The sequence below is a fragment of the Nelumbo lutea genome, chromosome 1 (assembly GCF_056320005.1).
Source record: "Nelumbo lutea isolate HS-2025 chromosome 1, American lotus-T2T, whole genome shotgun sequence".
NCBI lineage: Eukaryota > Viridiplantae > Streptophyta > Magnoliopsida > Proteales > Nelumbonaceae > Nelumbo > Nelumbo lutea.
The window spans coordinates 18,106,961-18,131,412 of record NC_142684.1 but is presented as its reverse complement, the minus strand read 5'-3'; the positions used below and the strand labels follow the sequence as shown (position 1 = coordinate 18,131,412).

At 42.4% G+C, this 24,452-nt stretch overlaps 2 protein-coding genes and 1 pseudogene across 3 annotated transcripts; 1 reads left to right on the top strand and 2 right to left on the bottom strand.

The window, feature by feature from the left end:
- The first annotated feature begins 4,580 nt into the window (after window positions 1-4,580).
- LOC148873778 (uncharacterized) lies at window positions 4,581-8,850 on the top strand. The gene is made up of 2 exons (XM_088961554.1): window positions 4,581-7,432; window positions 7,568-8,850. The coding sequence occupies exons 1-2, from the start codon at window positions 4,759-4,761 to the stop codon at window positions 8,029-8,031; spliced, it is 3,138 nt and encodes a 1,045-aa protein (XP_088817680.1). The 5' UTR covers window positions 4,581-4,758; the 3' UTR covers window positions 8,032-8,850.
- On the bottom strand, window positions 8,345-11,724 carry LOC148873777 (multiple organellar RNA editing factor 8, chloroplastic/mitochondrial-like). The gene is made up of 4 exons (XM_088961555.1): window positions 11,219-11,724; window positions 10,102-10,199; window positions 9,939-10,004; window positions 8,345-9,334 (listed from the first exon to the last, which is right to left on the bottom strand). Exons 1-4 carry the CDS (start codon window positions 11,614-11,616, stop codon window positions 8,742-8,744), a joined length of 1,155 nt encoding a protein of 384 aa, XP_088817681.1. The 5' UTR covers window positions 11,617-11,724; the 3' UTR covers window positions 8,345-8,741.
- A 10,087-nt stretch (window positions 11,725-21,811) lies between these two features.
- LOC148873776 (ABC transporter G family member 10 pseudogene) lies at window positions 21,812-24,177 on the bottom strand (annotated as a pseudogene). Its single transcript, XR_016100356.1, has one exon. The product of XR_016100356.1 is annotated as an ABC transporter G family member 10 pseudogene (transcript).
- Between the last annotated feature and the right edge of the window lie 275 nt (window positions 24,178-24,452).

The following is a 24,452-nucleotide window of genomic DNA, read 5'->3' as shown; positions in this document are numbered from 1 at the left end:
GAAAACAGAGGATAAGTAGATTTTAGTTTCATTTATGCCAACCATATTTGTACCCACAATAAACATATCATCCACATAAAGACGCACAATTACTCCATAATTTTCAGTGAATTTTGAGTAGATGCATCTATCAGCACTATTATGTTTAAAACCAAAAGCTAGAATGCAAGAATCAAATTTCTCATGCCACTGTTTAGGTGCTTGTTTTAATCCATATAGTGATTTAACCAGTTTACAGACTTTCTTCTCGTATTCAGGAAGAACAAATCCTTTTGGTTGTTCCATGTAAACCTCTTCATTTAAATCACCATTTAAGAAAGCAGTTTTAACATCCATTTGGTGAACAGATAGGTGATAAATGGATGCTAATGCTATAAGTGTTCTAATAGAAGTTGTTCTAGCCACTGATGCATAGGTGTCAAAGTAATCAATCCCTTCCTTTTGACTAAATCCTTTAGCTACCAATCTAACCTTAAAAGTTTGCACAATTCCATCAGTGTTGTATTTTCTTCTAAACACCCATTTACATTTTATTGGTTTTGATCCTAGAGGCGATCTACTAGTACCCATGTGTTATTTGAGATTATTGAATCCATTTCATCATTTATAGCTTCCTTCCAAAAGATAGCATCTCTAGAGGTCATGGCCTCACTATAGGTTTTTGGATCATTTTCAATGTTTAGGACAATGGGTATTTTATTTAAAATCTTCTCTCTATCAGCCTCAACCAAAAATACAATTGACTGAAGAGATAAAATCTGAACCTAAGTGTTTCTCTGTTCTTTGTCTTTGACTTCTTCTAAGTCCTATTGTAGGTGTTATAGTTGTGTCATTTCTTCTTTCAGTTTCATTATTATCAACAGGTATTGAGATCTGAGTTTCTCTGTCATTTTCTATGGATTTATTTTCTGCAGGTTCAGGACACAGTTTATTTTCAAAGAATTCAACATCTCTAGTTTCAATTATTATGTTGGAATCTAAGTCTAGAAGCCTATAGGCCTTGCTATGTTCTGCATATCCAACAAACATATTTTTCTTAGCTCTGAGTCCTAATTTGGTTCTTTTAGGATTTGGAACTCTATAATATGCTAAGCACCCCCACATTTTTAGATATACTAAATTATGTTTTCTTCCTGTCCATAATTCATATGGGCATTTGTTATTAACTCTAGAAACAATTCTGTTATGTAAATGGTAGGCTGTTAGGAGTGCTTCCCCCCACAAGTTTAAGGGTGCATTAGCTTTTAACAACATGTAGTTTATCATTTCTGTAAGTGTTATATTTTCCTTTCAGCCAGGCCATTCTGCTGAGGGGTATAGGGAGCAGAACACTGATGTATTATTCTAAATTCGTCACAGAAAGAATTAAACTCATTTTTAAAGTATTCAGCACCCTATCACTTCTAAGGATTTTAATTTTCTTTTCTAGTTGATTTTCAACTTCAGTCTTATATAGTTTAAACATGTCAAAGGCTTCATCCTTAGTTCTCATAAGGTAGACATAGGTGTACCTAGAAAAGTCATCTATAAATGTTATGAAGTATCTCTTGCCTCATCTAGTTAATACACCATTGAGTTCACAGATGCTAGAATGGATTAGTTCTAGAAGTTGAGAATTTCTCTCAACACTAGGGAAATGTTTCTTAGCCATTTTAGATTTTACACATATTTCACATTTTTCAGTTGATCCATTACTGTAAGTAATTATACCTAGTTTGCTCATGTTCTTTATGGATTTAAAATTCAAGTGTGCTAATCTATCATGCCATAAAGAGAAAGAATCAACAATATAAGCAGAAACTTTTCCTTCATTAATACTTAATTTGAATATACCATTACAACCCTATCACTTTCCAACAAACATCCCATTCTTGGATATGATTAGTTTGTCGGATTCAAAGACAACTTTGAATCCCTTTTTACAAACAAGATTTACTGAGACCAAGTTCTTTCTAATGTCATGAACATGGAGAACATTAAGGAGAGTCAATGTCTTTCCGGAGGTGAAGTTCAACTCTATGTTGCTTCTTCCAGCAACTTTGGCACATGTTTGGTTTCCCATCTGTACCTCCTGGCCATCAGTCACTTCTTCATATGTCTTGAATAAGGAATTGTCCTTACAAACATGGACTGTGGTGCCTGAATCAAACCACCATCCAAAAGATGATTCTGCCATGTTGACTTCAGTAATCATGGCCACGAGATTGTCTTCTACCATGTTTGCAAACTTGGTTCCACCTTTCCGATGTTGGCAGATTCAGGCATAATGCCCCTTCTTTCCACAAACATAGCATGATCATTTCTTATTGTTGCTCTTTTTAAAGTTCCCATCCTTCTTCTTTACTTGTAATGTAGGGTTAGTCTTCTTTGATCCGTTTTCCACAAAATTTACCTTAGAGTTCAGCATACCGGTCAGGGTCTTACCCCTACTGTCTCTAATTCGAGACTCTTCTTCAATACGAAGGTGTTGCTGAATTTGCTCCAAGGTAAGTTCTTTAGCCTTGTGTAGAAGCTTCTTCCTGTAATCCTTCCAAGAGGGTGGAAGTTTGGCAATGATTGCTCCCACTTGGAAAGATTCAGGAAGGATGATGTTAAGGGATCGAATTTTATTGACTATCACATATAGTTCATGAACTTGCTCCGGTATAGGTTTATGATCGTTCATGGTGAAGTCAAAGTGTTCTGCAATAAGATACTTATTCGTTCCTGTTTCTTGCACCTTGTATTTGAATTCCAGGGCCTTCCAAATTTTTTTTGAAGATGTAAGTTCCTTGTAGAAGTTGTAGAGCCAGTATGATAAGGCATTCAGTATGTGTCATCGACATAGAAGTAAGTCATTTTCCTGTTTTGCTCTTTCCTTCTTTAGTTTCTCAGAGTCTTTGTCAGTGGGTTCAGAAAGTGATTGCAGATTCAGGTCCAACAGATAGTATAGCTTCAGTGTGGTCAGAAAGCAGATCATCTTGTCTTGCCATCGGCTGAAATTTGTTCCATCGAACTGGTCTAGTCGAACAAGATCTTGGTTCATCATCTTGATCGAAGCCATGCTTGCTTCTGCCTCCATTGCAAAATAACGTTCTAAAATTGTTGGGGAAGATGGGGTCACTATAACTTAGGAGGAGAAGCTCTGAGGCGCGTCTGAAAACACTGTCTTTAGAACGTTATTTGCCCCCACTCAGTTTTACTGAGTTTGCTATTGAGTTACAGGCAAATTCATTCCTAGGATACAACAGAGCCTTGGGCGAGAATCTGCAACCAGCAAAGTTGAAGAGTCTCCAAAAAAACCTTCTATGAGACTATAGCAGACCAGACTGAGAGAGAAAGAGAGAGATAGTGAATTTTGAAATTGTGTGTTTTGGAGTCTAATTCATGCTCCTTAAATAATTTGTGAAGAGGTATGAGGAAAAGGTAGGTGTTGGTTTAGAGAAGGCACCTTGAACAGTCACAATTTCAACCATTATGACTGTTTAAAAGGTTGTTAACAGTTGGTGACTGTTAACTTTGAATTGTGTCTCTTGATCACACCCGATCGAACCGTGACCGTTGATCTCATCAACGGTGATTAACGGTCATCAACGCACCAAAACCAGAGCCGCCCATCACGAGCCACGCGGGTGCGCGCGAAGTGCGCCACACACACGCGCGCATGTGCGCGCATTGCACAGTATTGAATCCCCATACTCTCTACTAATTCTAAGGAGTGCAAATCAGCTCCTATTGAAATACTGAAAACAAACCTTGTAATTATCCAATGTGGGACAAGTTCAAAACTGAGTTTTTTTTCTTTGTAAGAGAAAAACAGATTTTTAAATCAAGTGTGTAGGTGCAATTTCTCATGTAATTGACCAATCAAACCCATTGGATTTAATCTCTTATGAGATTAAAATCCAACACAGGTGACCTCGACGAAACGAGAAAGAGTGTCGCTGCTGATCACTGGTCCTTTGCCGGCGTCGAACAATCGTTGCTTCCGCCGCTGATCTCCAGAGGTCCCTCTTGCTCCTGTTTCGTGGCTCTGATACCATGAAAGACGGCAGAGCTTTTGTCGTTTATGCTTTTTTTTTGTGTATTTCATTCATTGAGAATTAAGATATATATATACAGCCATCGAATCTCCTAAGTTTACAGGAACTCAAATTCAAACCTATATTTCCTATCTCAACTATACAAGATAAGGATTAGAAGATATATACAAAGAAAACGGAGACTCCTACTCCTAATTCGATCCTAACACAGCGAGTCTCCTATTCCCGGAGACTCCTAATTCAATCCTAACATTTTCTCTCTTATTTTCACATTTCTATTGATAAATTCAGATAACAGTCTAAACACGTTAGATATAGCTTCAAGCTGGCTTTTTAGTTTTTCTTTTCTGGGTAATCAAGGTGGCTTAGTGATAATTAGCCTTTTCCCTTCGATGTCTATGATATGGAGTCAATAAAAAACTGTTGGCTTCCTTCAATTTTCTAACAGCAGTCTGCAGAGTCATGGAGGAAGAAGAAATAATGAACTCTCTCGAAATTAAGGTTTGGCCGAAGACTTGGAGAACGTCCAATACATGACTTCCTGCTGACATCTTTGAAAACGATCCATTCATTTCTTTTCTTTCTACATGAAGGAAAAAAGTGACCCATTTCAAAGCCTGTACTGTTGAAAGTTTTGAATAGAACCAGAAGCAAATAACATATATGACTGATGATTTCTCATTCATGGCGTTGAAGATCCACCGTCTCTTCACCTCCACAAACTCTCTCTCTGGACATGGGTCTTCCTTTATTGTTCTCCTTTGCTGTTTCCTTAGCTTTTCTTTTACATAGACAAGCCCCATCTATTGCTGGAGATTCATCTCCTTCATATATTCTTACAAACAAGGAAGCATTGATCTCGTTCAGATCTTTCATAGCAGCAGACCCTTCGAGCACTCTATCTTCATGGGACCAAAACTCTTCTCCTTGCAACTGGACTGGAGTCATCTGCAACAATTCCAGACAAAGAGTAGTTGGCCTTGATCTTGCTGGCCTCGGGATGACAGGTACCATAACCCCATATCTTGGCAACCTCTCATTTCTTACTTCCATTCATCTACAGAACAACCAACTTTCAGGAACTCTTCCTGATAGAATTGGTGACCTCTCTCGTTTGCTGGTTCTAAACATGAGCTCAAACCTCATAGAAGGTCCGATCCCTCCAAACATAAGCAGGTGCAAAGAGCTTACAGTCCTTGACTTGATGGGAAATCATTTATCAGGAGAAATACCAGCAAGGCTTGATCAACTCTCAAAGCTTCAAGTCCTGGACTTGAGTCACAACCGGCTTTCTGGTGCAATTCCTCCATCCATCGGAAACCTATCCTCACTTACCACTCTGAACTTAATCACCAATTTCATTACTGGATTAATTCCTCATGAGTTGGGTACTCTTCAAAACCTGAAAATGTTGGACCTCACACTCAACAATCTTACAGGAACCGTCTCCCCATCTCTGTACAATATTTCCTCCTTGGTTCATTTTGCTTTGGCTGCAAACAATTTGTGGGGTGAAATTCCAAGTGACATTGGTGATAAGCTCCCAAATCTTCTATTCATCAACTTTTGCATGAACAAATTTACAGGTCGAATTCCAGGGTCATTACACAACCTCACCAAGATCGAAACCATTCGGCTATCCTGGAATTTTCTTGATGGACCAGTCCCACCAGGCTTGCAAAATCTTCGTAATATTGAAATGTATCAAGTAGGGTACAATTGGCTTGTGAGCTCCGGTGATGATGGTTTGAATTTCATTACAGCTTTGTCAAACAGTATCCGTCTTGAACTCCTTGCTTTTGGAGGAAATCTTCTGGAGGGAAAGATTCCAGAATCCATTGGCAATCTATCGAACACTCTCAGAAATCTATACATGGGAGGTAATAGGATCTATGGGAACATACCCCCATCAATTCGCTATCTTAGCAATTTGAGTTTGTTGAATTTGAGTCATAATTTGATATCGGGTGAAGTTCCAACTGAAATTGGTCAACTGAAGGAATTACAGGTGCTTTGTTTGGCTGGAAATAAGCTATCCGGAAAAGTCCCGGATTCCCTTGGAGATCTAAGAAACCTGACTAAGCTTGAATTGTCTGGAAATAAGTTGGTGGGAAGAATACCAACCACTTTTGGCAACTATCAGCGCTTGCTCTCAATGGATCTATCCAACAATAGGCTTAATGGAAGCATTCCCAAGGATTTTTTCAGGATATCCAGTTTGAGCTATTTTCTGAACTTATCAAAAAATTCTCTGAGTGGACCTTTGCCTCAAGAAATTGGCTTATTGGAAAACTTAGTCACAATCGATCTCTCTGAGAACCGATTGTCTGGAAGCATACCTGATTCCATTGGGAACTGTAGGAGCTTGGAATATCTTTTCACGGCCAGGAATTCATTTTCAGGCCAAATTCCCAGAACTCTTGGACAACTACGGGGATTAAACACTCTAGACCTCTCATCAAACCAACTTTCTGGCCCCATTCCACCTGATATAAAGCAATTACAGGTCCTTCACTTCTTGAACCTGTCTTTCAACAACCTCAAAGGAGAAGTCCCCACAGATGGGGTCTTTCGTAATCGCTCCAGCATTCATCTTGAAGGGAACCCAAAGCTTTGTTTTCCTTCTGCATGTGAGAACAGTCAAGGTCATGGAAGAAGATCATCTGTGGCTCGGATCATCATCCCCATTGCAAGTTCAATTGCATTGTGTCTAGTCCTGGGTTTGTTATTGCTAATTCCCTCTTACAGAAGAAGAAGCACAACTACAACCATGACTACCCCCGAGACACCAGAGACGCCAGTTAAAGGGCAGCATCAAATGGTTTCCTATGATGAACTGCGCGTGGCAACTGGGAACTTCGATCAGGCAAATCTGATCGGAAGTGGGAGCTTTGGGGCCGTCTACAGAGGAATTCTCAGGCAAGGAACAGTTGTTGGGGTTAAGGTCATTAACCATGGGACAAATGGAGCGCTGAAAAGCTTCTTTGCCGAGTGTAAAGTTTTGAGGAATGTGAGACACAGGAACCTTGTTAAACTGATCACTTCCTGTTCAAGCATTGACTTTAACAATGTTGAATTCCAAGCTTTAGTCTATGAATTTATGGAGAATGGGAATTTGGGGGATTGGCTTCATGGAAAGAGAAGGCATGAAGTTGGAGAAGGGATGAATTTTGTGGAGAGGTTAAATGTGGCCATCGATGTCGCAAGCGCCATGGACTATTTGCACCATGGCTGCCAACCTCCAGTGGCGCACTGCGACCTGAAGCCAAGAAATGTGCTTTTGGACGTTGACATGAATGCTAAAGTTGGGGACTTTGGGCTAGCCAGATTGATGGCCGAGAGAGAAAGTCAGGAAACATCTAGCACCACTACGTGTGGCCTCAAGGGCTCCGTGGGATATATACCACCGGGTAAGTTTCTTCTTTACAAATTCATACATCTCTTCTCCAGCTCATTCACACACAACCACAGTACCACACACCCACAGCTAGAGTAAAACAGACAACTGCTGTCATGTTTGGCTGACTGTGAGTACTTGAATGCAGAATATGGTCTAGGTGGAAAAGCATCAACCAGAGGAGATGTTTACAGCTTTGGAGTCGTATTACTGGAGCTCTTCACCGGGAAGAGCCCAACCCATGAGATGTTTATGGGAGAGTTGAGCTTAGCCAAATGGGTACAATCAGCCATCCCTGGCAACATTAGAGAAATTTTGGACCCTGAGCTGCTACACCAAATGGATTACTTTTGTCATGCAGGATACCCCATAAGCCCCACAATTCAACAAAAATGTTTGGAATCAATACTGGATGTTGCATTATCCTGTGCCATTGATTCACCACAGCTGCGCATTAACATGAGAGTCGCTCTCCATGCATTGAAGGACATTAGAGATACTGTTGTCAGAATCAATGAAACTGTCCAGGCATCACCGAAGAGTATGGGAGATAGCGTGGAGGCAGATACTCTTGTCAAATTCAACGAAAGTAGCTGGTCAGTTGTATTTTAACAGTCAAGTGGCAAATAGACGTGCATCCTACAAACACAACCGATGGAGGACGGTATCAAATAATAGAATGTTTCGTTTAACTAAGGATGATGAATGAAATCTCCATTGATGCTTAAACTAACAAGAGTGGTGATAACCATTGTATGTACATGCCAACCATTGCAAAATGCAAAGTAGATCAAGGGGTGTGTTCGCTATATCACAGTACTTTCTAATTTCAAAAATAAAATTGAGGTTTAAGCACACTGGCAAACACCTCCAAATATAATAAAATCACAAAAATAATGCATCCCTGACCAAAGAAAGGCAGAAATAGAACAATAATGCCCTGAAATGAAGTTAAATTAAACTCAGGTATGACGTAGAAAGAGTTAAGTGTGTGGGCAAGTACATTAGATCCTTAACTGGAACCACTCCCAGAATTCAACGTTTCCGGTTGATATGGATATGATATCAAATAGTACCGGTAAATCTACAAAAACATCAAAAAATCATAACTTCGTGTTCTCGGTTCATGCACAACTGATTGTTCTATATACTATACACAGGCATGATATCCAATATAGTACCATTCAATTAGATCCATAGGCCTTTTCCTTTCTGCATGATCCCAGAAACTTCACAAATCACAATATCCAAGAACAAGATCCTCCTCTCCTCTCCACCACAAGTTTTCTACAACTTCATCCTCAGTTATCTACAGACTTCGTCTACTGGTAGTCTCTGTTGGGCGTTGGAGGAAAGTCTCTACCAGGCATATCTCTCACTTGGTAAGGGTTTCCACCTTGCATGCCTCCCATGTTCCTGTTTGGTGCATAGCTGTTCTGAAAATCTCTGTTTGGCATGGCACCATTAGGCATTTCCCCACTCTGGTAAGGCATACTTCCTCTGTTAGGTCCCTCCCTGTTGTGAAAGTCTCTGGGTGGAATGCTTCCCATGTTGTTGGGCACATTGGAGTATCCTGCATTTGGGGGCATACCTCCCATATTTGGCATGGTGTTCTGCACCGGTGGCATTCCTCCCATATTAGGCATGGGGTTCTGAGCTTCACGGTTAGGTGGCATACCTCCCATATTTGGCATGGGGTTTTGAGCATCACGGTTAGGCATTGGTGGCATTTCTCTTGCTTGGAAATCACGGTTCTGCATATTTTCTCTTCTTCTCTCAAAGTTCCTTGACCGATCAAAGTTACGGGGCCTGTCGTTGCGCCTAGATCTCTCATTTGCCCGTGCATTATTTCTTACCCATTCCTCATGGTATTTGGGGTCATATGGAACAGCCTGCCCATTAATAAAAGGTTCCCCTGCCAATTATAAAATACAAATACTGAATAAGAAATAATCAACAGTATCTTAATCCCAAATAGCAAATCCCTAATACTATCCAGCTCACGGTTGCAGAAAATTAAGTTAGAAAAATTGGGAACAGCAAGGAACCAGAGTGATACACTTTTAATTTTACCGTTGACTTATTATTGGTAGAATCCAATTATCAGGAAGGCCAGAAAAAGGCAATACCAAAAGCTATGGGTTTAGAAAATCTGTCTGTTTCCTAGAAGATTCAAACACAATGGTAATCGACTTTCAATACCAAAAGCTATGGGTTTAGAAAATCTGTCTGTTTCCTAGAAGATTCAAACACAATGGTAATCGACTTTCACTACCTTTATGTCTCTGTTCAGATTTTGGGTTCAAATGTTCAAAGAGCATCCCATAGATAAATATACAAGGATCAAAAGTACAAACATGTACTAATATGGGTGAGAATATGCAATACTTCACAAATGCATGCATAAAATGCATTAAGTACCTTGTTACTGTTTTCATGAACATGTCTTCTAGAAACTGACATACTTCCAAACTCAAAACAGGAGAAAATTAAACATGAAAGACAAAACAGTACCATACCTCCATAGTCTTTGTTTTTAACATCCAAGTAAGAATCAGGAAGAACCCACCGTACCCTTGGCAGCTCTGCATAATTTTTCAAGGAAAATGCTTAGTATCATATTACAATTTCAACAGAAATAAATCAAATAATGAACATTTAAACTGTTACGCAAGAGCATACCCTTGATTTTGTATGATAGCTCCTCAGACACAAGGGCTCCAAATGCATAATAGTGTCTAGTTGACACTGAATAAATTTTCATCCTTGCTTCTTCCTCACTATAAATACAAGGGAAAACTAATCAGCAAACCATTTTCTGCTACAAACCTAGTTTTAATATGATAAGCTCAAAGCACAGTCTAACTTGAAGGGATTCTAAATGCTTCTGCTAATACACATACATAAGAAAATTACAGTCAGAACTGAACTTTACAAATCACCAAACAAGAAAGAAAAAGGAAGGACAAGGTTCTGACAAAGAAACAAACTGAGAACCAAAAAATAATATAATAATAACAGCCATCTCCTTTTTTTTTTTTTTTGATCAATTAATAACAGCCATCTCCTCTGCCATCTATCTAATCCTGTCTACAAAGAAGTTCTCTTTTAAGTTCTATGGCAATTGGAGGATTGTGCTACCAAGCTTCAACTCATCCAAACATTCAACATAAAGCGTACTTTCAAAATCTATCTAAAATTATCGTTGATTTTAACACCCCACTATTCCATTAAGAGGGATCATTAGAACACCATAAGAATGAGGAAATTGTGGACAGGCAGAGGATAGCAACTACCAACTTTCCTCGTCAGCCAGAACGTGAAAAGATAAAGTGGCAATCTATAGTCACATTGCAAGAGAGCGAACTGACCCTCTTAAGTAGGCAGAACACTCGAGGAGAATAAATTAATAGATATCATATCAACACGCATCATGCACACGTAGTAGTAAAACATAAGAACTAAGCTTCTTCCGACAGGTGTTTGCAATTCAAAATCAAATTATACAAATAAAAACTGCGAATTAGCAGTTTAGGGCACCCATCAACGAAAACCGAACCAAAGAAGACAAATACTGTAAATCTTTGAAGCTAATTTCAGTTGAAGTGAAAATTTCTTAATGCTATAACAATGTAGAGAAGCAAGAATTATTTTTCGCAGTAAGAATGCAACAAATTGTTTTAATAGACATAATACCGCAAACGGACTTTAATTGAAGCCTCTATCAAACCATTTCTGCCATTTTGTCACTAGAACTCTTGAAAATATGGATACGAGAAAGAGGCATAAAAGAACTAACCTCCCTACGACCATAGCGAGGGTCTTGATGTAACTTTCGATGATTTCATCTCTCGTCGGCTCCCCTTCAGGTTTCTCCATGACAACGAGCCAATGCTCGAAATCACAACCATCGAGCAGTATGGTCTCCTTCGGTGGACGATTTGACCAGTTTGGGTTCGGATCGTTCAAGGATGAAGAAGTCGGTCGCGTTGCGAAGCATCTCAAGCCGACCGGCGACGGGAACCGGCGGAACTCTGCAAGGGCAACGAGAGGTCGGAGGCGGAGAAGAGGAGACGAAGAAATGAGAGTAAGACGAGGAACAGAGAAAGATGTTGACGCGAAAGTGCGGGAGAAAATCGAAGCTAGGATCGGTTTGTTGATCAATGTTGGACTTCGACCCAGGAAGGACAACGCCATGCTTGCTTCTCTGCAAAAAACCCTAGTTGAGACTTGAGAGAGAGCAGAAGGGAGAGAGGTGTGTTCGAGGGTTTTATATTAAGGTATCGATACATACTTCCGATACGATGCGTATCGCGTATCGTAACCGTATCCAGGATAATGGATATTAGATACGCTATTTCGAATTGGGTCTAATCGCACCATATCAGTGGATACGGTTTGATATACACGAAATAGAAGTGTATCTGTGTTTAGTTTGATATATTGAATATTTAAATTAAAATAAACAATTTAAGATTTAAATTTTTCAAAAAAATTAATAAAAAACTGAAAATTAAATATAATTTCTTTTATCTACCTTAAATGATTTATTTGTTTTATTTTATAATTATGTGTAAAATAAAAAATATATATATTAAAAATGAAAATATATTTATTATTTAAAAATAGTTATTTTTTAAATAAAATATTAAATTATTAAATACCAGCGAGGGGCGCCCGTGCTCACCGATTAAGTGGGAGAATAAAAAAAGAACAATAGAAATTGTAGTTGTGGGATCCGAATCGGGGTTTCTAAAATTAATCTATGAAAAATATAATAAAGATAAGAAATATAAATTTTATATGCACGAGTACAGAAAAGATCTTTCAAAGTTATTAAACATATAATTCCCAAAAAAAATATAAATTTTATATGTATCATAATGGAACCATCTTACAAACAAAGTCATCAAACGTGCTATTCATCTTGTGAACCAACAAGTTTTGTAGAATAACCCACCTCTACTACACATAATTAAATATGCCGCGAACAAAAAAAACTAAGGTCGGATGAGAAAAGAACCAAAAAAAAAAAAAAACAATAAATCTGATTAATAAAAAGCCTAAAAGTGTACGTTTTTACAGTGTAACTTTTGACTTTGCTTATTGTTTCTCACGACGACTCGATCAAGCCTCCGGTGACCGAATCCGGCGGAGGAGGCTGTGAGTGGCGGTGCTCACCCTCGTATGTCACGATCAGCATTGTCGGATCATCTACGGCCCCCGCTCAACGTGCTTTCTCGCCGGGCATCCCCTCAAGCTACTGCACTTGTAATACCCTCTGAAATGAAATGAAAATAGAGAAACTTTAGATTTGATAAGATCTTTGCCTCGAGAATCCAGATCGAAAGCCAACGGCAAGTGGATTTAAAATATTACCGTGGGTAGGGGGAACCTTTGATCGGTTTTTGGCCGTATTTTCACCAGGAGTACTCGTCGAGTGGGATATGGGCGCATGGCGCATGTTATCATGCGCATGGCTCAAGCTTTGTCTTCTCTTTGCACGAGATTTCCTGAAAAACAAATAAAAAACAAAAATTGGATTTTGCTATCATGCGCATGGCTGACTTGCCTTGCAGCAGCTAAATGGTTCAACCATGACTGACTTGCCAAAAACATCCATCGGTGATGAGAAATCAGAGGAATTCATGTCTTGGGGTAAAAGTCTGAAGGTGGCATTAACAGTAGAATCCGTGCTAGACTCTGGCAAATTCTCCATTGTAATTGAATGATTGGAATTTGTGAAGACGAAGGTGGTATCATTGGCTTCATGGGAAAGAGAGATCAACTGGGAATGTATGTGGCTAGAATTGCAGTTATCCAGTCGGAGAGAGAACTTTATGTTGCTGTTTTGATGTCACAGTCACCATGGTAAGGCCAGCTAGAAGGTAGGGGCCAAAACGAATTGCCTGAATAGAAGCATACTCAGGTCGGTCATCTGAATTTCATAGAAAAAGGAATGTAAGTTGTATTCAAATACAAACCATACACCTTCATCTTCTCCTAGCCTTGCATCTAAATAAATGAAAAATGGCAGTTAATATAAATCTACAGCAAGAAAGTACGATAGATACACCAGTAAAAAAGAAATATGGACACAAAGAATCTCCAGTGTGCTACCTTTTATGGCCTCTGTTCTTAAGCCAATGGGAGGTTGCAGAGTCAATTTATCACCATCACTCCACTTCCGATTAACTAATAGAAAATTACCTGCTTGTGGTTGTGAAACATCAGATGATTAAAACATTGTTTTTCTGATGTGATAATGAGATCCATATAAACTATGAGAATTAACATATTAAGGATTTAATATTGCCTTGAAGTGGTAGAGGCAAAGTTTGTGCATTTAAGATGGAGGATAGGTCTAGCCCTACATCAAAAAGATGCAAAACAAAACTCAGTTAATTATTGCATAAGCAAACTAAATACTTTCTATTATGGAGTGCAATTCGGCCGGTCTTATCTGTCAATGATTTCGCCTCTGATTGGAGCGATGGGGAGCCTGAAACGGAAAAGATGAGGGAACTCCGGGGGAATCCGGTGAGATAACTCCGAAGCTCAAGTTAGTACTCTCAAAGGCAAAGTATAGACCAGATGGCGCAAAGTTCACATACATTGTTGTTGGGAGTAGGGGGCCTTTTATAACCACTTCGCGTACTCGCTCGCTCCGAAGCCCTTGTCAAGTCGGGTATGATTACCCTTGCTTCTGTTAGTTCGGGCGTCGTCCTTTCTGCTGGGACAAAACCGTCACTGCTTTTTGTCGGAACCGTCTCTGTAACTGGAGATGGCGGTGTCAGGAGGTGGTGGCAGGTGGCCGATTGGAGTGCAGCCGTCAAGCGTCAGATCCCAAGTCGGTCAGGTGCACCGCCCTTGGGTACGGACTTCCTCGGTGTCAGGCATGGTACAGTTTGTTTGTTTGGTTTTGGTGTCCTGAGAGCGATGCGGTGGAGTGGTGAGCGAAGCGAAGTCTTGAGTTCGGAGGTATGTCCTGTATTGCTATAGGGCAAGCCAGTTCGGCGAGGTGTGTCCCGAACTGCTAAGGTAGGCCAGTCCGGCGAGGTGTGTCCCGAACTGTTATAAGGCAGGCCAGTTCGGCGAGGTATGTCCCAAACTGTTACAAGGCAGGCCAATTCGACGAGGTATGTCCCGAACTGTTATAAGGCAGGCCAGTCCGGCGGGGTATGTCTCGAACTGTTACATGCAGGCTAGTTCGGATTACTGTCTGGTTTGGGGCCGAAGGGTGAGTTCGGGCTCCTAGTAGGGAGTTTGGACCACTGGTAGGGGAGTTCGGTCAGCCGGTTTCTCCCCTTGGTGCTCGCGCCTTAGGCGTGCTTTTGTGCCGAGCTGTTGCCTTTGCCACATGTTGCGTAACTGTGAGGTTGGGCCAAATCTTCCTACATCAATTGCCCCCTGCTCCTCACGCCAAGGGTCTTGCCCTGGCGTGGGGAGTTTTGCGAGGTGGTAGGTGGATTTGTCCCGTTCTTCGAATCTTGACTACGCGAGGTGCTTTGCTAGGGTTCTCTGGTTTTCTGGAGCGTCCGAAAAGGCGGGAGACGTGCCTACTGCTTATCAATGTTGACGAACGTGGCAGCGTGCATTTATTTTAAATTTCAAAAAATCGCGCTGCTGGGACGTGACAGCGGGTCCTTTAATTTTGAAAAAAGCGCGCCACTGCTATTTTGAGGAGACATGCACTAGCAGTTGTCAGTTGCAGAGAGACGTGTGCGGCGTGTTGTCAATTTTCGAAAGACATGCGCCGGCGCATCGTCGGTTTCAAAAAGACGTGCGCTGACTTTTTGCTCTTTTCGGAAAGACGTGCGCCAATGACGTCTCGATCTCAGGGGACGTGCGATCGGTGCGAATGCGGACCATCGGATTTGGCTTTGATCTGTACTGTTGGTTCTTGGTTATTGTAGCTATAAATAGTAGGGGACCCCAGTTGATTTGTCACTTTTGCAGTTTGCTTCTTGAGCTTGCGTCCAACTCAGCTCGCGTCTAGGCCTTTCAGTTCGCGTCTAGGCTTGTTACTTCGCCTTCAGGGTTTTTGGCTTGTTCCAGTCTCCGCAGAATTTTACTAGTGCGTACATTATTTTTTCTATTTGCGGGTATCTCGTCTCTGCTCCCTGCAGAATTTTACTAACGTAATAGACCGGCCGCTGGACCCGATCTACTTCCTTTACTAGTACCGAACTGACCACCTCGTCGCTCGCTGAGAGGTACAGTTCTAAGACCTCGCCCTCCTCAGGTCTAGCTAAGGTTGGCACAATGGCAAGGTAGGTTTTTAGATCGTCGAACGTGAGCTGGCAATCTCGGGTCCATTTGAACCCTTTGCCTTTGATTGCCTTAAAGAAAGGCAAGCGGCGGTCTACCGATTTGGACATGAAGCGGCTCAGAGCGGCTATGTGGCCGTTTAGCCTTTGAACTTCTTTTACTTTCCGGGGTGGTATCATATCAAGGATGGCCTTTATTTTGTCCGGGTTGGCCTCAATACCGCGCCGGTTGACAATGTACCCTAGAAACTTACCCGAGGTGACACCGAAGACACACTTGTTTGGGTTTAGTCTCATTTTATATTGATGCAGAATTTAGAAGACAGAATCCAAGTCTTTTATTAATTATTGCGAGAATAATGTTTTGACGACCATGTCGTCTACATAACATTCTACTTTCGTGCCGATTAAGGGCCGAAAAAGCTTATTTACAAGTCTTTGGAAGGTCGCCCCAGCATTCTTTAGTCCAAAGGGCATGACCTTGTAACAGTACAGGTTGAACTCGATTATGAAGCTGGTTTTTTCTTCGTCGGACTGGTCCATCTTGATTTGGTTGTAGCCTGAGTATGCATCCAGGTCGGTGTAGTCGACGCACATGCGCCACTTGCCGTTTGCTTTTTTCACTGGCACAGGGTTGGCTACCCAGCTCGGGTAATGAACTTCCCTTATGAAGTCCGCTGCGACGAGCTTTTCAACTTCTTCGTCGACCGCCCTCCAGCGCTCCGGGGCTAAGTTGCATTTCTTCTGTCTAATGGGTCTGACTACAGGGTCAGTGTTAAGTTTGTGAGTTATAAGGTCAGGGTCAATACCGGGCATATCCGCCGCGGACCATGCAAAAATATCTAAATTTTGAAGTAAGAAACTCACCAATTCAGTTCGCAAAGGCTCCTTGATGGAAGCACCGATCTGTAGTGTTTGCGCTGCATCTGTAGCCGAAGTCGGGACTGCGACTGTTTCCTCAGTGGGCGAAGCTCGTTCCTCACCCTGCTCCGCAGGCTACTCCAGTTCGAGGTCGTCGGCAGACTTGGTTTTTCCCTTTAGGGCGACAACATAGCATTTGCGGGACTCAAGTTGGTCGCCCCGCGCTACTCCCACACCGAAATCCGTGGGGAACTTCATTGTCAGATAATAAGTGGAGACCACTGCACGCAGAATATGCGTAATTGGTCACCCTATTATGGCGTTGTATGGGGAGGAGGTCACGACCACTAGGAAATCGTGGTTGAATCTTACCGTGCACGGCCATGTGCCGACTTCCACAGGTATTGTTATCTTCCCTAGGGGCCTAACTTCCTCTCTGCTGAAGCCCACCAGAGGAGTGTGCGCATGTTTCAACTCGCTTTTCTGCAACTGTAATTGGTCGAACACTGATTTGACTAGGATGTCCGCCGCACTTCCTGAATCCACAAGTACGCGCCGAACTTCAAAGTCGCTGATCCTTAGCTTTATGACGAGCGCGTCGTCGTGGGGATAGTGAACACCTCGCACGTCGTCTTCTATAAAAAAGATCGGTTCCTCTGTCTTTGGCCTCTTGGGAGGGTTCTGCTCCTCTCGGGCTGCCTTGCGAACTGACGCCCGTGCTGCTGCCGAAGTGCAACCTGCCACCACCGAACCGCCCACTATAACGTGGATGGTTCCCCGAACTGGCCTCTCTTCTGGGGGAGGTCGCTGCAAGGCTTCGGCCCGGTCTGCTACTCGACTCGGGGACATCCTTCCCGTGTTCCCCTTGCCGACCTGCTTTATTACTATTGTCACTATGTACAAAATTTCTCAAGTACCCACGACGGATGAGTCCCTGTATCTCATCGCGGAGATTATTACATTGCTCGGTACTATGACTGTGATCTTTATGAAAACTACAATATAGATTTTTGTTCCTTTCGTTTGGGTTGCTCTTTAGGCGGGGTGGCCACTTTATGTAGGGGGCGTCCTTGATCGTCATCAAGATCTCGGTCCGCCTTATGTTCAACGGCGTGTAATCCGTCTAAACTACTAAGGGAGCTCGGGACGGCTGGCTTGGCTTCGCCTCTCAAGTCTGGCTTCTTCTATCGCCTGGGTTGGAGGGCTCGCCTTCTCTTTTTCTTTTTTCAACCTCGCCTTCGGTTCTTTGGTTGATCTCTTCCTCTGTTCTCATGAACTTGTCCGCAATCTTGAGGAAGTCGGCCACGGTTGTTGGTCGGCTAACCACCATGTACCATTTGAATTCTTTGTGCGTTACCCCTCTTTTGACCGTTGTGAGCTGTACCGTGGGGTTTAACCGTGGGATCTGCAAGCATGCTTCATTGAACTGCTTGATGTAGCTCCGGATGGGTTCTCCTTCTCTTTGGATTACCCTGAAGATACTTTCCTCGGTTCTGGGGCACCACGCACATGCATGACTCGCTGGCCCTAGCGAGGTGCATTTGTGACTGGAATGCGTCAACGTGGTCGTTGGGGTCAAAGGACCCATCATACTTGTCTAGAGATTGAAGTTTGAAGTCTCTGTGCAAGGGGACTGCCAGAAGTTCTGTTGAAAGGGGGGAAGGAACTGAGAGAATTGGGATGGTTTTTACCTCGCCCAAGCTCGTCTCTTCCTTGCCTCTGAGCTCGGGTAGGACACGGGTAGCAGTTCGGTGACTTTGCCGGCGCCTTCTTTGAGTGGGCTTGGTGCTGGCGCTACTGTACTCCGTGTTGCTGAGCTCGATGGGTCTGGAATGCTGGCCTGCTGCTAGGGTGCTGAACCGGTTCTCCGTGAGTGGGAACTCGGGCTTGGAGCGTCGAGGTGACTTTGTGGGTGAGGTTCCTGACCCACCCGCGAGCTGCGAGGCGGGGATGATCTTTCTTTGCTTTCGGCCTAGGGATGAGGCCTGACTATTAGGGGGGTTCTGGGGTCGGGAAGCTTCTCCTTGGTGAGGTCGTCCACCTTGAGGGGAGGCCTTGACCGACTTCGAAACAGGGTGCCGGGGGGGGGGCAGTGACTGGTTTAAGGGTAGCTGAGGGAACTGCTGCTGATAATGGTGTTGGGAGAGGTGGTGTAGTACGTGGTGTTGCTGGAGTTGATGCTGCTGGAATTGCTGCATTTGGGCTTGCATTGCCCGCATGCATTGCATTAGATCATCCAGTTGGTTCTAGCGGGTTGCCAATGGAACAATAGTTGGTTCAGTGAAGTTCGTTTCAATGGGGAGTCGAAGAGGGGTGTTCAACGAAGGAGGGTTCAGGGGCGCCACTGCTTGTGGCACATTCAAACTAGGGATCCCATCCACTGAAAGAGGGATGGTGAACTGCCCAATGCACACCGCGGGAACATGGAGTTGTTCTCCGGTGGTGGTCGTTTCTGTTCCACGTCCAACACTGTTGGAGGAGGACATGGGTGTTGGAGTTTTTGAAAGAAGGGTAGGTAAGAGAGATTTAGAGGGAGGCTTTCAGAAGCGTTCCCACAGATGGCACCAATTGATGGAGCGCAATCCGGCCGGTCTTAACTGTCAACGATTTCGCCTCTAACTGGAGCGACGGGGAGCCTGAAACGGAAAAGATGAGGGAACTCCGGGGGGAACCCGGTGAGATAACTCTGAAGCTCAAGTTAGTACTCTCAAAGGAAAAGTATAGACCAGATGGCGCAAAGTTCACATGCCTTGTTGTTGGGAGTAGGGGGCCTTTTATAACCACTTCGCGCACTCACACCGAAGCCCTTGTCAGGTCGGGTATGATTACCCTTGCTTCTGCCAGTTTGGGCGTCGTCCTTTCTACTGGGACAGAACCGTCAATGCTTTTTGTCGGAATTGTCTCTGTAACTGGAGATGGCGGTGTCAGGAGGCAGTGGCAGGTGGTCGTTTGGAGTGCGGCCGTCAAGCGTCAGATCCCAAGTCAATCAGGTGTGCCGCCCTTGGGTACGGACTTCCTCGGTGTCAGGCATGGTACGGTTTGTTTGGTTTTGGTGTCCTGAGGGCGATGCGGTGGAGTGGTGAGCGAAGCGAAGTCTTGAGTTCGGAGGTATGTCCTGTATTGCTATAGGGCAGGCCAGTTCGGCGAGGTGTGTCCCGAACTGCTAAGGCAGGCCATTCCGGCGAGGTAACTCCCAAACTGTTATAAGGCAGGCCAGTTTGGCGAGGTAAGTCCCGAACTGTTACAAGGTAGGCCAGTTCGGCGAGGTATGTCCCGAACTGTTATAAGGCAGGCCAGTTCAGTGGGGTATGTCCCGAACTGTTACATGCAGGCCAATTCAGATTACTATCTGGTTTGTGGCCGAAGGGTGAGTTCGGGCTCCTAGTAGGGAGTTCGAACCGCTGGTAGGGGAGTTCGGTCAGCCGGTTTTTCCCCTTGGTGCTCTCGCCTTAGGCGTACTTTTATGCCGAGCTATTGCCTTTACCACGTGTTGCATAACTGTGAGGTCGAGCCAAATCTTCCTTCATCAGGAATCAATACTGGAATACTTGGAGAGAGAGAGAAACAGACCCAATAAAAATATTAAGCACCCTTGGTGTTCTTTGAATCTTTTGATTGCTTCAACATCATAAATGTTATACACTTCCCTAAAATTATTATTTAGGATTGGACATGTGACCTATTTAGTATATGTACGGTCTGGATTGACCACGCTATCCCCTTCTATTGTATAGGAATAAGATGGTTCGTGAGGGGAAGCTTCCTGCTTTACCCGATTACTGATCTGAAGACTGAACCATTTCTTATTTATTTGTTTATTCAAGCAAAACGTGTTCTTTGTCTCCTAATGGGGTCACTGGTTTCAAATTCTTGAGACTGACCCCACCAACGGTTCTAGGGTTTGTGGGTTTATCCTATCCAAACCGATCCAATGAACTAGCTTTGGAGTCGGACTTGCCTTGAAATAAATCCCAAAATATTTTTAAAGATGTGAAGGTTTGAACCCAAGTACTCATGGTTACAAAAGTCATGGTCTCACTTTACCATTGAATTATTTAAGTGATTTGATCATTTGTATTTATTTTAATATTTGAATGTGTATAATAAATAATGTAAAAGATAATATTTACAAAATTTAAATTACAATGATGAATTTTAAACCATATATTAATATATTATAAAAATCCACTTATTAAATTATTCGATTTAATCAATAAAGATAACATAAGTTTTATACTATATATTGCCATTATTAAAAATTAAGTTTTTAAAGGACATGTTTCATTATTTTTGAAGGTGCGAATGTAACGAAAGAATAGGTTCCATGAATAGACCTTGGAACCAACCTCAAAACTGCCAATAAGGTTAGAACCGACCTTCACAGGATAGGTTTTAGTTCCAAAAACTTGGAACTGAACCCTACAAGATAAATTCCAGGTTCTGCCATGGAACCAAACCGAACTGACCCATGCTCACTCCAAATATCCATATATGCATTATTAGTTTAAGGGGGAATGTGAAGACATGTCCTATTAGGATAACCCTTGTTGTATATTGTAACATATTGTACATATTTATTATTTGGCTTTATTTCTTTCAGTCCTATAAGGGCACTTTTGTAATCGTGTATATATACGACCTTTTAATATATTAAAGGCTAGTAAAAACTTAAGGAAAAATGAATTAACCACAATTTGAACTTTAATATTTGTACTAATATTGCAAATGAATTTGTATTGCAAATTCTACGTTCTTTTTCTTTTTTACTTTTTAGTCAAAACATCTTGTAATCTTGTTTGGTTATCAAAAGAGTATAAGTTATTAGGTAAAATTGAGGGGTGTATTTGGCGGAAGCCTTAACGGAGGTAATGATTAATTTGCCATTAAAATTACCAAAATCACCTTCGACGAATCCAAATTATCTGCATTTGATGGCTGTGTCAGAGGCCGTTTAACACCCCATGTAAGCAAGGCATCAAGTGAAATGAGAGATTGGGGTGGTTGTGGGACATATATATACACTATTATCAGTTAAACAGCCACTAACACAGCCATGATGTACAGTTCATCTGGACTCTTCATGCAACTACAGCCGGGTCATCTGCACATTGGCTTGAGATTGAAGTCATTGAACCCTTAATAGACTGTTTTTTTTTTTTTTTTTTGAGAAAAGAAAAGGTTTTATTGATGATAGATAAATGAAACATAAAACCTGACCTTCAAAAGTACAACCCCTAATAGACAATTTCTAATCTATGAGATTAAAAGAAATGCCTCTCATGTTAAAACAGATAATAGAAGGAGATTACATCCAATACAATATATAATTGCAATACTTATGCAAGAAATCTTGGTAGTACAAAAAAAAATTCTAAATAGCTGTAATTATCAACTATTGGACAGATAAAGCCCTCGACATCTTTTTACATTTAATTAATGGATGAGAGAGAAACTCTAATTTCTGGTCCGGTAACATCTGTACCACATAATCAAATAACAAAGCACTCTGTACCCAACGGTGAATCCAAACATCACCCCTAAATTGCTCCATTTCTCTAAGTCTTTCAACTCTTGCTGTCTCAAGAAACCATCCCCATAAAAAATGCAGACTCCTCCCTCACTCTGCAAACACCTTCTCCTTCCCTTTTCTCCCCCATATTCATTTATCATAAAGCACTCAAATGGGTACTTGAAGAAACTCAAGTAGTGCATGAAGATCCAGTACTTGGGTATGCTGTTCTTGGATATAAAATACCCAGAGAAGAGGAAGAATGAACCCATAAACCCAGCAATCAACGAGTTCCCCATGATGAAATTTGGCACGAGAGCACTGAAACATGCCACAAATGAATTCGACATCAACACCACCACCCAAACCACCAAACAGAAGTATAGAAACCCATCGATTTCTCTTCTCAAACCCACTAGCCAATATACGGGAACGCTGTAGAGAAGAGCAAACAGTAGAAGGAAGGGGAGGAATACCAGGGTGTTGGCCGTTACGTAGGACGAGACTCTGTAAGCTCCTCTGGAGGTCTCTCTCATCAAAATTCTTCTCTCCTGTAAGAAAATCGGTAGCCCTTCTGTTGTTGAAGAGAGCAAGAAAGTGAGACTGAAAGCGAAGAACCCGAGTCGCGTCTGCAACCTGACCCGGGTGGTGTCATTGTTGACATTCATGAAAATGGTTCCCAGCACAACTCCGGCCACTAAGGCTTGGATCATTCGGGCCGCAAAAAGTTGCTTGGTTCTGAATATGTTGCTGCAGAATCTCTGGCTTAGAATTAAGACCTCTCGAAATCTAGAATTTGGGTAGAAAATATGCTTTTCTTCGATAAAATCAGATGCCGAAGTTGTCGTCAACCGCTTTTCTTGTTGCTCGTCTTCTTCCTGATGATTTTCAGCAGCTTTATCCTCAATCAACAATTGGCCTTCAAGAGCCGACGAGGTTTGTATACCCAGAGTCTCTGTAACACCAATGGCGAACTCGAGCACATTGACATGGCACGGAATGTAGTGGCCAGCATCCTTAAGCCGCTTCTCGAGGAAATCCATTGATCCATGGTGAAGAACAGTTCCATTTGATAGCAAAACAACTTGATTGAACAGCTCGAGAAGGCGGAAACCAGGTTGATGGATGGTCAACACAATTGTCTTACCTTGGTTAACCACCATAGTTTTCAGCAGCGTGACCACATGGAGAGCTGATGCAGAATCCAGACCTGACGTTGGCTCATCGACCAAAAGAACAGATGGGTCATGGACTAAATCAACTCCAATGGAGACCTTGCGCTTCTCACCGCCTGAGATCCCACGAGCTGAATCTCCGCCAATCCTCGAATCCTTCACATGATCCAACCCCAGCTCTTTCAGGAGCTCTCTCACTCTCGCTGCGGCCACACTACGCCCACCACATCCCCTCAGACGGGCGCTGTACATGAGTGTTTCTTCGACTGTTAGCAGCGGGAAGAGTGCATCGTGCTGGGTGACGTAGCCCGACACTCTCCGAAAATGTGCAGCATCCATGGGCTGATCATTGACAAGAACCTGACCGGAAATTCTACCTGGTGGAATCATCCCTGCAAGAACTTCTAACAGTGTGGTCTTTCCAGCTCCACTAGGTCCAGCAATAGCAGTGATCTCCCCAGCCTTGGCCACGCAATCTACATTCTTCAGAATGTATTTAGTAGCACTCCTGGAGCTCCCATGGCCGCAGCACAACCAGTCGTATTCATCAATTTTCCGACATAACTTGTAAGAAAGATTCTTGGTTTCTATTCTGTATGGGGCTTTCCGGTCACCGGAGACCGGTGCCTTCACTGGTAATGCCATTGTGGGAGACAGTTCCAGAGAAGGGGAGGGTTGGAGGGGTGCAGAAGATGTGAGAAATTTGAGGAGGGAGATGAGCTAACACACCAAACGCTCGGCTGCTTCAATACACGCTATACAAGAATATGATATTTGCATGCATATGGGTGAGCTTTGGCTTGACTAAGCTTTTTATTTTCTCCAAATTTTGTTGTTTCCAGGTTTCTTAATTTCTTAATGCTCTTCAGGTGAACTGAAAAAAAGTCACTTTCTAGGGTTTGATGGGTTGGTTGCCTCACGGCCCTCACCATCTCTTTAGCCTTCAGGTCCCCATACTGAACTTTCTCCTTCATTCTCTTCCCTTATTATCAGTCGTTAGATTGGAATTTTTGCAAATTCAAGGAGTTTGGCAGTGTTAGATAAGAAAATATACCCCATACTGGGTCCTACTCTATTTATTTATTTTTTTATTGGATGAACTGTATGCCAAACAACTTTCATTTCTGATTCCCAATTAAATAACCATCCTCTTTGATTACTTATAGCTCACCATCTCAAACTGCCAAATAAATGGGATGGATCCTTAGGTAACCTTAA

Coding starts and splice junctions, on each gene's coding strand:
- LOC148873778 (XM_088961554.1), top strand. CDS start 4,759: ATGGGTCTTCCTTTATTGTTCTCCTTTGCTGTTTCCTTAGCTTTTCTT. Junction 7,433..7,567: donor CGTGGGATATATACCACCGG/GTAAGTTTCTTC, acceptor ACTTGAATGCAG/AATATGGTCTAGGTGGAAAA.
- LOC148873777 (XM_088961555.1), bottom strand. CDS start 11,616: ATGGCGTTGTCCTTCCTGGGTCGAAGTCCAACATTGATCAACAAACCG. Junction 10,005..10,101: donor GCTATCATACAAAATCAAGG/GTATGCTCTTGC, acceptor AAAATTATGCAG/AGCTGCCAAGGGTACGGTGG. Junction 9,335..9,938: donor TAAAAACAAAGACTATGGAG/GTATGGTACTGT, acceptor TATAATTGGCAG/GGGAACCTTTTATTAATGGG.